At 41.8% G+C, this 18,121-nt stretch overlaps 1 protein-coding gene across 1 annotated transcript in view; it reads left to right on the plus strand.

Annotated features, from left to right (window-relative positions):
- The first annotated feature begins 3,092 nt into the window (after positions 1 to 3,092).
- GRAMD1B (GRAM domain containing 1B) overlaps positions 3,093 to 18,121 on the plus strand; it is a 132,448-nt gene continuing 117,419 nt past the window's right edge. Inside the window, exon 1 of the mRNA XM_054293013.1 lies at positions 3,093 to 3,504. Within this exon, the coding sequence (XP_054148988.1) occupies positions 3,140 to 3,504 (365 nt within the window). The 5' untranslated portion in view covers positions 3,093 to 3,139. The remainder of the gene's footprint in view (positions 3,505 to 18,121) is intronic.

Genomic DNA, 18,121 nt, shown 5'->3' on the forward strand with positions numbered 1-18,121 from the left:
AAACGCTCCATTATTTCTGGAATAAACCCAACATTAAACTGCAGGAATAGCCACGAAGCGAGGCCTGGGAGAGGGTGCTGGGACAGAAATAGGCTGGAATCTCTCACTCTGGGTCAGGTGTTGGAGCTGGCTCCGTGGCAAAGCTTCTCCCTTTTCCCATGGCATCAGGCAGGTGCCCGGCATCTCCTCTGGGATAAAAATGTGCTGGGAATGCAAAGGAGGGCTGGGCATTAATCCCTGCAGGGCTCGGAGTTAAAGGGGCAGCGCCGGTGAGAAGAACTCCCTGGGGACAGAATTATTTCATGTGCAAAGATGATGAGAAAAGGAATCTAATCAGAGTGAGCTGCGCTGGAGTTCGGTGGGGATCAGGGTGAAAAATCAGCCTGGTGACAGCAGCAGCTTTTCCTCGGGTTCCCAAAGCTGCTGTGGGCCAGGATGAGTCTCCTGTGGATTAATTAGACAATTGCTGTGAGCACTCTGAGGGTTTGCAATGCCCACTGTGTGAAGGATCACTCCAGAGCTCGAGCTCTGACCCCCGTTTGTTCTTGTTGCTGCGATTAAACGAGGCTCTTGTGCAGTTGATGAGAGATTCCACGGGAGATCAGACTCATTAATGCCCGGATCAAACCCTCACGGCAACCTCCAAAGGGCTGTTCCTGCCCTCCCCTTCACCCTCTGGCAATGTTCACATTCTCCTGTTGAAACTCAGCAGGGATGCTGCGGGGGTTTGGTTGCCGGAGCCATGGGATGAAGCTGAAACGTAATTTTTGGCATTATGAGTAGCCAGGAATGCTTCAGACTCTGGTGACAAGGTAGAAATCGTGGCAAGGTGTGGGAGAAAAGGGATCAGAGAAGACGCAAAGCTGCCCATCCAGACAAAATGGCAATATTTGAAATGCTGGCATTTTGTCTGAACTTTTGATTTTTGTTTCTTGGACTTCACAAGAAAACAAGAAACCACATTGATCTGAGTTTCCCTTTTTGAGTGGGTGCTTGTGAAGGCATTCTGTTTGTGTGTGTGCACCTGGCGCATGGATACCAAGGTGACAGATTCTCCAGAAATCCATCTGAAGAGCTGTCAAGCTATTAACTTACAGAACGAGCGGAGCAAAAAGGACAGAGCAGAAATTAAATATAGCGCTTGAGCATTTAAACTGTTCTGTCATTTGATTGAAATGTTTCCTTCCCCTTGTTCCTGCTGCTCTAAATTTTCCTTTCCTGACACATTGGCTCTGTCCTAGATGGCACTTTCAGAGTTCCTGTGAAGTTTATTTTCAAACAAAACCGAGGCAAGAACAACTATTTGGATTTGGGTTGACAAATATTTTCTAACCTGAAGCTAATATTTTTAAAGGTTCAGGCTGTTGAACAATGAAAGCTGAAGCTGTGTCAGGTTGATTTAGAGATGTTTTTGTGGGGTTTTTTTTTTGAGAGAGAACACGCTCGAAATTCACGCAGCTGAGTTTTTGTCACCGCCTTAGAGGATTTTAATTTTATATTTTATATTTTTTAACATGAAAATAGGGCCTCAGACAGGGAAATTCAGAGGATACTGATGGAGAATCATGTCACAACATTTTCCCTGATTTGGTTTCGTCACCGGAATTTTGCAAGCCGTGTCCTTTGGCTGCTGCTCGGCAGTGTGTGACCTGTGTGCTGTCCTGCACCTCGCCCCTTCCATCCCCAAAGGGCATTTTGGAAGCAGCATCACCCCAAAAACTCTTTTAAATCAGTTTCCACTCGTGTGAAACTGAGCTAAAATCCTGACCAGTTTTGCTGCCACCTGCTGCTGCTGTGCTGCTGCTTTTTGGCTGTTCCTCAATCCCCCTCCTCCTCCTTCTTCAGCTTCTCTGCGAGCAGTCAATGGGGACCAAAAAAAAAAAAAAAAAAAAAAACAAACCCCCCCCCCAAAAAAAAAAAAAAACAAAGAAACAAACATAAAAATCAAAAATATCAAAACCCTCGAAAAAATGAAAAGCCCAAACAAAGAAAAAATTAAAAAAATCAAAAACCCAAACAAAGAAAAAAATCAACACAATCAAAACCCCCCCAAAAAAATCAAAAACCCAAACAAACAAAAAATATTAAAAAACCCCCAAAAACCCAAACAAAAAAAACCAAAACCCCAAACAAACAAAAGAATCAAAAAAAAATCAAAAACCCAAAGAAACGAACTCAAAAAAGAAACCAAACCAAAACCAAACCAAAAAAAACCAAAAAAAAGACCCAAAAACCCAAAAAACCCCCACCAAAAACAAAAAAAACCCCCCAAAAAACAACAAAAAACCCCAAATAAATTACCAAAAAAACCCCTAAAACAAACAAAAACAAAGAGAAAAAAATAAAAAAAAATAGAAATTATTGTGAAAGGAGGCTGAAAGTCCAAGCTCGCTCTCTGCCCCCCTCTCGGGGTGGGCTGGCTGAGCAGGAAGGTGGGACAAAAAGGGACAAAAAGGGACAAAAGGGACAAAAAGGGACAACCCAGCCCGGTTGGCTCCTCCGGGAGGCTCTTCCCTCTCCTTCCCCCTTTCCCCGCGGGTTTGCGGCCCTCGGTGACACAAACCCCGCGTGTGTGTCGGGATTCGGAGCGGGCTCCGCTGCCCGCGCTGCCTCAGCCGCTGCTCGAACAGCGCAAGCCGCTCCTGCCGCTCCTTTCGCCCGGATTTTTATCGAGCCTTGTTCCTCCCCTCCCTCTGTTTCTCTCTCTCTGCCCTCCCCACAGCTCCACGCCGCTCCTCTCCATGCTTGCCTCGTCTCTCGAGAAGAAACCGCAGCCGAGTTTTGCCCGAGATTTTTCCTCCAAGGCAGAAGGGGGCCGGGGAGGGCGCTGAAAGCCGGCCAAGCCTTGTGGCGGGGCTGGACCCGCTCGGAGAGAGAGAGAGAGCGGGCAGGGCAAGGGAGGGACTTTGTGTAGAGCGGAGAAGGAGAAAAGAAACTCGAAACTTGCGGCATGAGTGTGCCCCGGCCAGCGCGCTGGGTGCGCAGCGAGAGCACGTGAAGAACATGAGGTTTCCTGCTTGAGAGGGAGGGCAGGAGGAGGAGGAGGAGGAGGAAGGAGGAAGGCGAGTTTGTGGCTTTGCGGTGCGGATCACAGCTCCGAGCGCCTGGGGGTGGGAGCAGAAGGAGGAAAGGGCGCCCGATGCCAGCTGCCAACATGACAGAGACGCTGCAGCTCCCGGCGCTGCGGGTCCCCGAGCAGCAGCAGGTGCTGGAGGGCGGCTGCGCCTGGTCCAGCTCGTCCACCCCGACCCTGCGCAGGAGGCGCTTCAAGATGAGGAGGATGAAGAACGTGCAGGAGCAGAGCCTGGAGGCCGGCGGGTACCCGGAGTCGCCTTCCTCCAGCAAGGAATACCTGCAGCTCCCCTCCATCGAGATCACCCCGTCCAGCGACGAGGACACCCCCTGGTCCAACTGCTCCACTCCCAGCGCCTCCCCGCGCCGCAAGCGCTTCCTCCTTCGCAAGTGGCTGCGCGTCCGAGAGAGGAAGGAGTGCAGTGAGAGCAGGTAGGTCCTGTGCCCGCTCACCTCCCTCATGCCGAGGGGATGCTGCCCAAAATAGCCTGGAAGGGTCTGGTGGTGCCCTGGACGCGGCTCCGCCCGCGCTTTGTCCTCGCCTGTTGGCTGCAGTGTGGCATGGCGTTGGTTGGATGTGCTGGTGCCAGAGGAAAAGGCCTGGGAGCTGTTTGGGAATGGCAGGACAAGGCTCTGTCCTCGTTCATGGTCCTCCAGGTGACACTGAGCCAGTGGGTGAGAAGATTTAAACCCACTGAGGTGTCCTGAGGAGATCTGAGAGAGAGGAGTGACCTCTCTGCTGTAGCTTATTAATTTTTAAAGGACTTTCATCAATGAGTGCGTGCCATTGAGTATCTCAGCAAGTTAACGTTGAAAAGTATCTCTTGGTTTAGGAAATATTTCTCATTTTCACAGGTGTAGGAGGAAAAAAGGCCAGGGAGCTGTTTGGGAATGGCAGGGCAAGGCTCTCTCCTTGTCCATGGACACAGAGCCAGTGGGTGAGAAGATTTAACCCCACTGAGGTGTCCTGACCTGAGAGAGAGGAGTGACCTCTCTGCTATAGTTTATTAATTTTTAAAGGACTTTCATCAATGAGTGCGTGCCATTGAGGAGCTGATAATCCCAGTGTCCCGGTTTGAAAAGGAAGTGAGTTTTTTGGGGATTGCTTTGCTCTATTCCTGGTCACACCTCACACCAGGGAACATATATTTTCACGCCAAACTGTGACACCCTCTCAGCAAGTTGACATTGAGAACCACCTCTTGGTTTAGGAAATATTTCTGATTTTCACAGGTGTGGCAGTGATGCTGCCAAACCCTGCCAGTGTTTTTGGGGATGCTCATTCCTACCACTGAGGCTGCCCTTCCCTTGCCACTCTCAGCTCAGTACAAAGGGGGACAGGAGGGACACACCAGCAGCCCAGCGGGTCTGTGTGTCAGGGTGGCTGGGCTCAGCCCCTGGCAGCTCTCCTGACCTGAAAGTCACCCAGTCCTTGGGCTGGAAAGGACACAAGTCACTCCCAAAGGCCTCCAGGAGCCTGTCAGCACCGGGAATGAGTGCCCAGGCATTGTAATTGTGGGGAATGAGAGCCCAGGCATTGTAATTGTGTGGCCACAGGAGATAAAGCTGCGCCTCATGCAACCCTCGGCAGGGCACCCCACATGCTGGGGAATTAACTCTTCTTTAACATCTACCTGCACTGGAATTAACTCTTCTTTAACAATCTGCATGCACTGGAATTACTCTTCCTTTACAATCTACATACAGGGGAATTAACTCTTCTTTAACAATCTACCTGCACTGGAATTAACTCTTTACAATCTACATGCACTGGAATTAACTCTTGTATAACAATCTACATGCACTGGAATTAACTCTACCTTTACAATCCACATCCACTGGAATTAACTCTTTGCAATCTACATGCACTGGAATTAACTCTTCTTTAACATCTACATGCACTGGAATTAACTCTTTACAATCTATAAGCACTGGAATGAACTCTTCTATAACAATCTACATGCACTGGAATTAACTCTTCTTTAACAATCTACATGCAGGGGAATTAACTCTTCCTTTACAATCTACATGCACTGGAATTAACTCTTCTTTAACTCTACATCCACTGGAATTAATTCTTCTTTAACAATCTGCATGCACTGGAATTAACTCTTCTTTACAATCTACATCCACTGGAATTAACTCTTCCTTTATAATCTACATACAGGAGAATTAACTCTTGTTTAACATCTACGTGCAGTGGAATTAACTCCCCCTTTACAGTCCACATCCAGTGGAATTAACTATTCCTTTTACAATCTGCATGCACTGGAATTAACTCTTCTTTAACATCTACATGCACTGGAATTAACTCTTCCTCTAACTACATAACTCTTCCTTTAACAATCTGCCTTTCCTGAAGGCCCCAAACCCACAAGACACTTTAAAGATTTCTCCAATAAATGGATATAAGTTTATAAATCTGGCTTGGTGTGGGCCAAGTTTTCTCCCACTGTTTGCAGCCCCTGTGCAGCTGATCTGTGGGGTTTTTTTTAGAGGATGTGCTGCACTTCCAGAAAAAGAGAAAACTTTGACATTTCTGCACCCACCAAACCACACTGACTCACTGCCTGCTGTGGTGTTGAGTGTTCTCAGGGCAGAGCTTTGAATATCCACTCTGATTATCTGATAATTTCTTCTTTCATCAGGTCCCTTTAGCAAGGTCAGTCTGTCAGCTTATTAATTTTTAAAGAACCTTCATCAATGAATGCGTGCCATTGAGGAGCTGATAATCCCTCTCAGCAAGCTAACATTAAAAACCATCTCTTGGTTTAGGAAATATTTCTGATTTGGGAAATATTTCTGATTTGGGAAATACTTCTGATTTAGGAAATATTTCGGTGGTGCAAGCAGGGATTCAGGCACAGCACACAAAATGGGAAGGACAATGCACGAGGCACGTGCTGAAGTGTCAGAATATTGAAGTTATGGTCACAAGTTCAGAGGATGAAGGATCCAATCCTCCAACTGAAGGACTTAATTTGAATTTTTTTCATTGTGAATGAGTTTCAGGCAGGCCAAGCTGTTTATTTTGGTGTGAAGGTGGAAAAAGGAGCTAAGTTTCCTTGTACATTTCTCGTTTACAAATGTTGCCATGCTGACAATTTCCTGCTTATTCATCCCCAAGGGATTTTTGGGCGATGTTTCCCAAGCAGTGACTGGAAGGAAGGCGGAGTGGGGGATGGCTTAGGTGGCATTAGCACAACAAAACCAGCCTGGCATCTCCTTTCTTCACCTGCAGCAGGCTCCAGATCTGTCATCCTGCCATGGCAAACAGGGTGTTTGCAAATGGAATTTTCCCTCCCTGGCCCAGGTGGAAAAGCCGGGTTTGGTCACAGTGCTGAGCCTTGAGCTGGCAGAGTGCAGGGATCAGCCCTGGGCTCTCCCACCACAGCAGAGCAAACAGCAAAGGGGAGCGTGGGGAAAAGGCCAATCACTTGGTTTTGGGATTTTAAAAGTTTAACAGTAATAAAATGGTTATAAAAATAGTAATAAAAAAGTTGGGCAATTAGGATTTAGGACAATACAAGACAATAAAAACAAAGAGTTATGGACAGTCCGGGTACCTCCTTCTGGGCAAAATAAGCCCAGAAAAGGACCCACCTTAACAGAGGATTTACCCTTAAAAGCAGCAGCCTGTTGTATGTTCATACACCTCACCCATGATGCATAAATTCCATTCAAACACAGGATTCTGGCTGGGCAGTGTCAGCTTCTTCCTCTGAATCCTGACAGCGTCTTCAGGGCTGAGCAAGGCAGGAAGAAGTTCACTTCTTCTGATAATGGAGCAATAAATTCTCTTTTTCTGAAAGATTGAGGTGTCCTGTGGCTGCTATCTCACTTCAAGTACCTCATTCCTCTCTTTTAAAAAAAGGATCTTATGTAACAGTTTCTATTTTAACATTATGTTATAACCTAAAACTATACTTAACACAGTACTTAAGAAAATTAATACAGCATCACTTTCTAACATAACACATATAACATTCATTTGAATATTTGCAAAAAGCCAATCATAAAACACCCATTTTTCACAAGCAGAACCTGTGGGGAGCTGGCCATGGAAAGGGGTGATAAACCCTGAGGGGTTTGTGGCTTCATTTGACACAGACCTTGAGTAAACTTTGCTGTGCCCCAAGTGAAATGTAACTTTTGCAAGACAAGAAGCTGTTTTGCTATGAAACAGAAATTGCCTGTTTGCTGCTTTAGCGTGGTCACACAGAGCACCTGCTCTGTCCTGTTGTGCCACTGCTGCTGGTGACAGGTGCTCCCAGTGTCACCTCTGTGCTCTGGGATGTTTGAGGGCAGCAGGGACAGCTGTGCTGTGTCACCCTGTTCTTCTGAGTTCTTCCAAGCCTTCTGATATTTACAGTCTGGTAATGAAGTTTCTCACGCACTTTTATGTAAATAATCATTGTTTGACACTGTTCTGGAAGAAGAAAAAATTAATAGACTGTTAGTTTGTGCAGTGTCATTGGGGAAGTAGCATTTTCATCCTCCAATCCACTGTCACTTTTGAAAGTCCATAAATGTTAGAGTCAAGAAATAAACTGTCCCTTCTTCTTACCTTAGAGTTCCAGTGTCTGCACTGTTTTATTTCCTGTCCTATTGCACCAGCTGAGGGGTTTGTGCAGCAGATCACTCACCAAGCTTTCATTTCATCATTCACCTGCTGTTCAGTGACAGAACTTGGCCTGCCCAATGTCCCAGGTGTCCCCAGTGTGTGCTGGGAGTGCAGGCACCCCATGAGTGTGCAAATCCCCAAATCTCACCTGGTGAAGGCAGCAGCCATCAGGCTGTGCCCCCCACTGGAGAAACAAACAGAAATAAACACAGTTTGCTCCCAGTCACTCCAGTTCTCTGGCTGAGTTGCCATCAAGCTGCTGTGACACCGTCAGATTTTCTGAAAAATCCCTTTGCCAGGATTGTTCTCCTGGGAAGCTGAGAAGCCTCAGAGAAAAATGAAAACAACAATTATCTGATTGCTTCTCCTGTGTTTTGCTGCTTTGGAATGTGTTTGGACATTGTTTATCCAACAGCTGCTTGTTTGATTGGTTTCATGTGAATTGTTTTGATTTAATGACCAATCACAGCCAAGCTGTGTTGGGACTCTGGAAGCAGTCACGAGTTTTTATTATCAATCTTGTTAAACCTTCTGTCTGTATCCTTTCTCTATTCTTTAGTATAGTTTTAGTATAGCATAATACAATACAATGTAATATAATATAATACAATATAATGTAATACAATGTAATATAATATAATGTAATACAACGTAATACAACGTAATACAATATAATATAATATAATATAATATAATATAATATAATATAATATATAATGTAATATAATGTAATGTAATGTAATGTAATACAGTGTAATGTAATACAATGTAATGTAATACAATGTAATACAATACAATGTGATACGATGTGATACGATATAATATAACATAACATAACATAACATAACATAACATAACATAACATAATATAATATAATATAATATAATATAATAATATCCTTCTAAGAACATGGAATCAGATTCACTCATTTCCCCCCTCGTCCTGGGGACCCAGCAAATTCAACGCTGCTGGAATTTCATTTTTGCAGCCTGGTAACTTTTATTTCTGTCCCCTGGGCAGGTGCCTGGTTGGTGGCAGAGTTTTCCCAGCAAATCTGGCAGGGATCAGGCTCTGCTGCAGCCGAGCTGCTCCTGGCTCTGCCCCCATGGCCCCGAGCAAGAGCTCTGTGACCATTGGCACACAGCGAATAAACAAACCCTCGCAGCTCTGCAATGCTCCAGGTCTGCTTTTCTCACCCGGAAACTCCCACGTGCTGGTTAGATTTTAACAGCCTGGGTAACTGTGAGCTCTGCTTTAATAAAGAAACAGAAAGAGACATGTGCTGGTTAGTTTTTAACAGCCTGGGTAACTGTGAGCTTTGTTCTACTAAAGAAAGAGAAAGGAGACATCCAGAATGATAATAAAATCTCGTGACTGACCAGAGTCCAACACAGCTGGACTGGGATTGGTCATTAATTAAAAACAATTTATATGGAACCAACCAAAGATGCAGCTGTTGGTGAGCAACCTCCAGACCACATTCCAAACAGTCAGATAATTATTGTTTACATTTCTTTTTTGAGGCTTTTCAATCCTGGTGAAGGGATTTTTCAGAAAATATGTCAGTGACACTCCAGGTCTGCTTTTCTCACCCAGAAACTCCCTCATGCTGGTTAGTTTTTACAGCCTGGATAATTATTTGTGAGCTTTGTTTTACTGAAGAAAGAGAAAGGAGACATTGAGAATGATAATAAAATCTCTTGACTGACCAGAGTCTGACACAGCTGGACTGGGATTGGTCATTAATTAAAAACAATTCACATGGAACCAACCAAAGACGCATCTGTTGGTGAGGAACCTCCAAACCACATTCCAAACACTCAGATAATTATTGTTTTACATTTCTTTTCTGAAGCTTCTCAGCTTCTCAGGAGAAAAATCCTGGTGAAGGGATTTTTCAGAAAATATGTTAGTGACACTCCAGGTCTGCTTTTCTCACCCAGAAACTCCCTCATGCTGGTTAGTTTTTACAGCCTGGATAATTATTTGTGAGCTTTGTTTTACTAAAGAAAGAGAAAGGAGACATCCAGAATGATAATAAAATCTCATGACTGACCAGAGTCCCAAAACAGCTGGACTAGGATTGGTCATTAATTAAAACCAATTCACATGGAACCAACCAAAGATGCAGCTGTTGGTGAGCAACCTCCAGACCACATTCCAAACACTCACATAATTATTGTTTACATTTCTTTTCTGTTTACATTTCTTTTCTTTTTCAGGCTTTTCAGTCCTGGCAAAGGGATTTTTTAGAAAATGTGACAGTGACAGGCCAAATCTGTTTTTCTCACCTAGAGACTCTGACGTGCTGATTAGTTTTTAACAGCCTGGATAATTAATTTAGTTTCCCTGCTGGGTCTCTAAAAGCTGACAGAGCAGGAGGGAGAATGTTCTTTTCCTTCCATGAAACCCCAGGGAGGGCTGGGGGAGCCTTTCCTGCCCCTGGCACTCTGTGTTCAGGGTGAGAGAGCAGGAAGGCAATTCCTGGGGGCAGGACTGTCCCTGGAACCTGTCCTTGCTCAAAGAATGATGGCCCAAACCTCAAGGTTGCTCTACAAATGATAAATATGATATTTTTTTTATGAGGGATGCAGACAGCTCCTCCCCTCCCATCATTTCCCAGCCAGGTAATGAAGTTATTTACCTTTATAAACCACAAACCCTGCACACAGCTACACAATATTTTTATTTTTATTATTTATCAGGACATGCTGATGTTTCTCTCTTCAATCTGGTGGCATTTTGCTGTGCATGCAGCCTGCATGCATTATTGATGTGGCCATAAGGCAGTGGATCAGCTTCAATTTATTATTTACCTCTCCAAGCCAGCCTTACCTGTAATTTCAGGACCTGCACGTGATTTTTGGGGCAAGAATTGCTGAGTTGATCATTCAGGCTTCGATTTAAGGATAGCTCTCCCTTTGGCCTAAGAGCAGGGCTGGTTAAGGATGAAATGTTGGTGCTGCAAAAGATGCAAAACTTGGGGATTTTGTTGTGCAGCAGCTCTTGACACTTGTGTGGATGAATTTCCTCAGGCTGGGTTTCTGCTGGGAACTCTGACTGTGGATTCACCCAAAAGGAAAGGCTTGTCTGAGTCCTAAAGTGCCTCTAACCCATTAAAAATGAAGTGTATTGTGAGGAGAATTCCATCCCAGCTCAGCAAAGTGTCTGTGCTGAGGAGCTGGAGGTTTTCTGGAGCTGCCAACTACGCAAATGTGGAGGTTTTTCAGATGAAATCCTGATAACTTATCTCAAAGCGTGGAACAAATGAGGGGAGGCTCCAGCACTGCTCAGCACTGGGCTCTGAGGCTGCTTCCCTTCACATTCTGAGGTAAAAATTCTCCTTTTTCTTCCTTAAAAAAACTTTTTCTTAATCCCTCTAGTGGTATCAATTAGTTAACAGTGAATTGATTTGTTGGAACTTGAGCTAAAATTATTTACAAATTGGTGGCTTGGATATTTTAAATTGGCTTATAAAGGTAAAAAAGGCTTTAATTTCAAGTAGCCCTTCCTTAATTAAACTGAAATTCACTCTGAGGATTTCTGGGAACAAATTAATGGTCATTCCCCTTTTTCTGACTTCAACACGTCTGGGAAACATTGTGGTAGTTTCTAGAGGAAAAATCCTGAGTGATGTGATTATTGTTTTCCCTAAGAAACTGCTGATGGCGAAAAGTAAAAAAACAAAATAAATGCAAGATTAATGTTACAGACCTCTTCAGTTATGGAAAAGTGATCTTTGGGAATGTAATTGAGGAGATTTCTGGGGTGTTTGGGGAGCTCTGAGCAGCCCTGGGAGGGTTTTGGTCACTCTGTTCCGAGAAGCTGCAGAATGAGCAGCTCCAAATTTTGCACTTCTCGGTTTTTGCTGAACTTCCCCTTTCCAGCCGTGCAACTGGGGCTGCTCCTCTCTGAGAATTGGGAAGTGGGCGCGCTCTGGGCTCGCTCATTTCTGCTGAAATTCCTGTAAAAAAATCTCATTTGTGTGCAGAACTGACGGCTGCACTGGCATTTCGTCATGGAAGAGGAAAATGGGTTTTTCCCCCCCATTTTTGCTTGTAGCTGGAGCTGTTAATTGAGGATTTTGGGAAGACAAGTGGCTCATGGTCTGTGAGGGATTCAGCTGCTCTTCCCTGCTTTTGGTGGCATTGGAAAACACATGAGCACAAACCTGAGTGGTGTGACTTTTATTTATTTATTTTGGTCATTCCATTCATTTTAATGGTCATTCCCCTTTTTCTGACTTCAACATGTGTGGAAAATATTGTGGTATTTTCTAGAGGAAAAATCCTGAGTGATGTCAATTTTTTTTCCCCCTAAGAAACTGCTGATTGTGATAAATAAAATACCAAAAAACCTACAAGATGAAGGTTTTAGATCCTCTTCCATTATGGAAAAGTGATCCAGGGATACCTATGGAATATCTATGGGGTTCTTTAGGAATATCTCTGTGGTGTCTCTTTGAATCTGAAATTCCAAAACACACAAATGACGGCTTGGTAACAACTCAGCATTAATGGAACTTTTTCCTTTTTGAATCTGCAGGTTCAAATGAGGCCTAAAGTGCTCCCAAAAAAGTGATTTTTTTGTTTTGTTTTGTTCTGTTTTTTCCTGGTCGTTCCGTTCGTTTTAATGGTTATTCTCCCTTTTCTGCCTTCAAAGTGTGTGGAAAATATTGTGTTATTTTCTAGAGGAAAAATCCTGAGTGATGTGATTTTATTTTTTATTTCCCTAAGAAACTGCTGATTGTGATAAGTAAAATACCAAAAAAACTGCAAGATGAAGGTTTTAGATCCTCTTCCATTATGGAAAAGTGATCCAGAGATATTTATGGAATATCTATGGGATTCTTTAGGAATATCTCTGTGGTGCCTCTTCAAATCCAAAATTTCAAAACACACAAATGACGCCTTGGTAGCAACTCAGCATTAATGGAACTTTTTTCCTTTTTGAACCTGTTGGTTCAAATGAGGCCTAAAGTGCTCCCAAAAAAGTGATTTTTTATTTTTTTTTTCTTTCTTATCTGCTGCCTCCCTGTCTCCTGAGGGTGTTGATGTGCTCTTTGTTGGGACTGCAGACTTTTTGCCATTTGTTTCTGGTAGTCTGTGCCAAGTGACTGTGAATTCCACCAGCCCTCTTTTATTAATTTATTTTAATTTTTTGTGGGGGAGGTTGTTTTGTTTTTAGTTTTGGGGGTGATTTTTGAGTTTTTTTAAATGTTGTTTTGTTTGGTTTTTTGTTGGGGTTTTTTTGGATTTTTTGGGGGGTTGGGGTTTTTTTTGTTTTTGTTCGTTTGTTTTGGGTTTTTTTTTTCTTTTTTTTTTGACTGAGCCTCACTGTCTTTACGCAGTACTTTGTGGTTTTATTTCAAAATATTTGCCTTCCAGTATTTGTGTGCTTTAGGGTGACCAGTCACCCAATAGCATTAAATAGGAATGATTTACAAACAGCCCGGGACTGAAATGCTGTTGATCTTATCTGGTCAGCAAATATTTGCCATCGGGCCATCTGAGATCCTGCCCTGCCTGTGGAATTTAACAATTAATTCCCATTTTCCTTATCTCCGTGGCTTTCCAGGGGTTCTGTTTCCAGCTGGAGGAAGCAGAATAACATTCTGCTGTTGGTGTGTAAATAAGATGTTGGTGAAAGGGCTCGGGGTTGATGTGTTGATGTTTTTCTTTGTGAAATGAATGAGGGGAGAGGAGAGGACTCGGCCACGCTGCCCCTTGTAACCCTTTGCAAGTGATTTATTAAAAATACGGATATTGATCTAGTACTGATATCCAACTGTGACGGACAAAAACTCCTCAACAGTTTGGAGTTAGAAATTGTTTGTTTATTGTGGGATAGCTCCCAAATACACACTGCCATTTACAGGTGATTACAGAGTCCTTTATCTATACAAGTATTGAATACCCAAAATACAAATACATGTTTATAACTTTGGTACATCCCATTCCCAATGTGGATATTGATCTGGTACCAATATCCAAAAACTCTCTGACAGTTTAGAGTTAGAAAGTGTGTGTTTATTGTAGGATAACTCCCAAACACACACCACAATTTACAGGTGATTACAGAGCCCTTTTATCTGTACAAGTATTGAATACCCAAAATATAAATCCATATTCATAACTTTGGTACATCCCATTCCCAATATGGATATTGATCTGGTACCAATATCCAAAAACTCTTGAACAGTGTAAAGGTAGAAAGTGAATGTTTATTGTGAGATAGCTGCCAAATACACACCACAATTTACAGAGTCCTTTTATCTGTACAAGTATTGAATACCCAAAATACAAATACATGTTCATGACTTTGGTACATCCCATTCCCAATATGGATATTGATCTGGTACCAATATCCAAAAACTCTCCAAGAGTTTAGAATCAGAAAGTGTGTGTTTATTGTGGGATAGCTCCCAAATTCACACCACAATTTGGGTATTGAATACCCAAAATTACAGAGTGATTACAGAGTCCTTTTATCTGTACAAGTATTGAATACCCAAAATACAAATGCATGTTCATAACTTTGGTACATCCCATTGCCAATATGGATATTGATCTGGTACCGATATCCAACTGTGAGGGACAAAAACTCTCAAACAGTTTAGAGTTAGAAAGTGTTTGTTTATTGTGGGATAGCTCTCAAAAACACACCTCAATTTTTACAGGTGATCACAGAGCCCTTTTATCTCTACAAGTACTGAATACCCAAAATATAAATCCATATTCATGACTTTGGTACATCCCATTCCCAATATGGATATTGATCTGGTACCAATATCCAAAAACTCTCTAACAGTTTAGAAATTGTTTGTTTATTGTGGGATAACTCCCAAATACACACAACAATTTACAGGTGATTACAGAGCCCTTTTATCTGTACAAGTATTGAATACCCAAGATACAAATGCACATTCATGACTTTGGTACATCCCATTCCCAATATGGATATTGATCTAGTACTGATATCCAAAAACTCTCCAACAGTTTAGAGTTAGAAAGTGAATGTTTATTGTGGGATAGCTGCCAAACACACACCTCAATTTTTACAGGTGATCACAGAGCCCTTTTATCTCTACAAGTACTGAATAACCAAAATATAAAACCATATTCATGACTTTGGTACATCCCATTCCCAATATGGATATTGATCTGGTACCAATATCCAAAAACTCTCTAAGAGTTTAGAATCAGAAAGTGTGTGTTTATTGTGGGATAGCTCCCAAATTCACACCACAATTTGGGTATTGAATACCCAAAATTACAGAGTGATTACAGAGTCCTTTTATCTGTACAAGTACTGAATACCCAAAATATAAATCCATATTCATAACTTTGGTACATCCCATTCCCAATGTGGATATTGATCTGGTACCGATATCCAGAAACTCTCTAACTAAAAATTTAGAGTTAGGAAGTGTGTGTTTATTGTGGGATAACTACCAAATACACACCACAATTCACAGGTGATTACAGAGCCCTTTTATTTATACATAATACCCAAAGCCTTACAAATAAATGGGTTAATTAAACAAAATTAATACAAAATACTCATCTGGGTTCAGACCTGGAATTCTCACTAATAGCTGGGACTTTTTTTTTTTTTTTTTTTGTGTGGATAATGTTCCAAACTCTTTCACTGATCCCATTTTCCAGCTCTTTCTATCCTATTTCTTCCCTTATCTCACTCATCCTTCACTGTGGAAAAAAAAAATAAATAAATTCCTTGGATTAAAATTCTGCCAAAAACGGCTGGAGGTAGAAAAGCACAGTGGGCTCCTCACCCACACCTGGAGGGCACAGGAGTTCCAGAAGGTTCTTGGTGTGCAGACATCCACCTGAGTGCCTGAACTTTGTGAAATTCTGATAAATATCTTCTGCTGAGCTCTGAAAGGCTGTTCATGCATAAAATCAGAGATCCCGGCTCTGCCTCATCCTTCAGAGACTGAAATCTCGGAATAAAGTGAGACTTTTCTGCCTTTTAAAGTGAATATTAATAGCACGAAATCTGGTTTATAGCTCAGAACTTCCCAAGTGCAAGAGAAATATTGAAATATTTAAGGCCACAGCAGCAAAATTCGAATTTGCTTCAAACAAAGTGTGTGGGATCAGAACACCTGGGTTTCGTCAGTAGAAAAATGGGATTTTTGTTCTGGGTAAATTGCTTGGTGGAGGAGTGCTGGAAGCAGAATCTTCAAAGATTTAACTGTTAGAAGGCCTGGTTAATCTGTGTTGAGGATTTTTCTTCATTTTCTAAACTAATAATTAACAAGTTGGCATGAGAATTAAGGAAAAACCACAGGGCACAAAGCTGAAAGTATTTTTATTGTCTTAGAAATTACAGGAACAAAAGGAACACCCTGAGCCCCTTTTCCAAATTGAAGTTTATCACTGCTGAGCTTAGGAATGAAGATTTAAACCTTACCCAAATTCAAGTTTAAACTTTGTCCAAATTCAGGTTTAAACCATTTCCAAATTCAGGTTTAAACCTTTATCAAGTTCAAGTTTAAACCTTCTCCAAATTCAAGTTTAAACTTTGTCCAAATTTAGGATTAAACCTTTTCCAAATTCAGGTTTAAACCTTGTCCAAATTCAGGTTTAAACCTTCTCCAAATTCAAGTTTAAACCTTTTCCAAATTCAAGTTTAAACCTTGTCCAAATTCAGTTTTATCACTGCAGAGCTTAGGAATGAAGATTTAAACCTTCTCCAAATTCAAGTTTAAACCTTGTCCAAATTCAAGTTTAAACCTTGTCCAAATTCAGGTTTAAACCTTGTCCAAATTCAGGTTTAAACCTTTATCAAGTTCAAGTTTAAACCTTCTCCAAATTCAAGTTTAAACCTTGTCCAAATTCAATTTTATCACTGCTGAGCTTAGGAATGAAGATTTAAACCTTTTCCAAATTCAGGTTTAAACCTTTATCAAGTTCAAGTTTAAACCTTATCCAAATTCAGGTTTAAACCTTTTCCAAATTCAGGGTTAAACGTTGTCCAAATTCAGGTTTAAACCTTTTCCAAATTCAAGCTTAAATCTTGTCCAAATTCAGGTTTAAACCTTTTCCAAATTCAAGCTTAAATCTTTTCCAAATTAAATTTTATCCCTGCTGAGCTTAGGAATGAGAAGATCAGTTTTGCTGATTTCCTGACAGTTTTTATCCAGCTTTTTTGACTTTCTCTGTGGATACAAAATTCTGAACATTTCTTTCCTTGTCATTCCTCAGAACAAATCCCACCTTTCTTCGTCTCCTGTCATTATCCCATATTTCAAATTGTCATCACACACTTCCAAAGGAACACTTAATAGCAGGTTATCCTGAAATGGACTGAAAAACATCACAAAACAACAGGCTCTGAGCATTTCAGTGAATTTAACAGCTTCACTGCCTAATAACCAGAAAGTTGAAATAATTTTATGTTGTGTTAAAAGCTCCCAAAGCTTTCTGCAAGGCACAGATAATGCTGATAGGGACAGGTGGGTAAAAAGTGATTTTTTTTGTTTTTCTGTTGAGTTTTTAATTGCTCACAATGTGGAGCTGAGGTGTTGAATTTCAATGAGCTGCAATGCCTGGCTTCTGTTAAATTTTAAACCTTCATTTGGAATGTGAACTTTATGGGGTGGATGAGGAGGAGGAGAGGTCTAAGGTTCAGTTGAGCTGTCCCAAAGGGAGTCTGCACGTGGTGCTGGCTGGGACAGTCTGGGAATTCTCCTTGGGTGAGTTTGGCTCCATCTGAACTGAAATGGGAGATTTTCTGCATAGATTTTCTGTGCAGAAAGAAAAAATTAGAGAAATAATCCCTGCAATGCTTCCTCTGATCAAAAAAGGGGAATTTTGTGGCAGAGGAAGGTAAATGTGGTTCCCTCTCTGCTCTCCATAATGAAGCTCAGAAATGCAAAAAAAAAAATTATTTGCTTTTACGAATGTGTTGTTTTTACCCAACTGTTGATTTACAGCTCAGAAATGCAGGAAAAATCTTTATTTTCTTTATTTGTTTTATTTGCTGGTCCCAGCACTGCTGGCCTGGGATAGTCTAGAAATTCTCCTTGGGTGAATTCTGCTTTGGGTCCATCTGCTCCACCTGAACTGAAATGGGAAATTTTGGTGGGAGGGTTTTCTATGCAGAAAGAAGAAATTAAAAAATAGAAATAATCCCTGCAATTCTTCCTCTGATCAAAAAAGGGGAATTTTGTGGCAGAGGAAGGTAAATGTGGTTCCCTCTCTGCTCTTCCTCAGTCCTCTGGGCCACAATGAAACTCAGAAATGTAAAAAAAAATATAAAAATTATTTGCTTTTAGGAATGCATTGCTTTTACCCAGCTGTTGATTTACAGCTCAGAAATACAAGAAAAGCTTTATTTGCTTTATTTGCTTTATTAGCTGCTCCCAGCACTGCTTGCCTGGGACAGTCTGGGAATTC

Source organism: Melozone crissalis, unplaced genomic scaffold (assembly GCF_028551555.1).
Source record: "Melozone crissalis strain CALT ecotype California unplaced genomic scaffold, PUWL_Pcris_2 ptg000120l_1, whole genome shotgun sequence".
Lineage (NCBI taxonomy): Eukaryota > Metazoa > Chordata > Aves > Passeriformes > Passerellidae > Melozone > Melozone crissalis.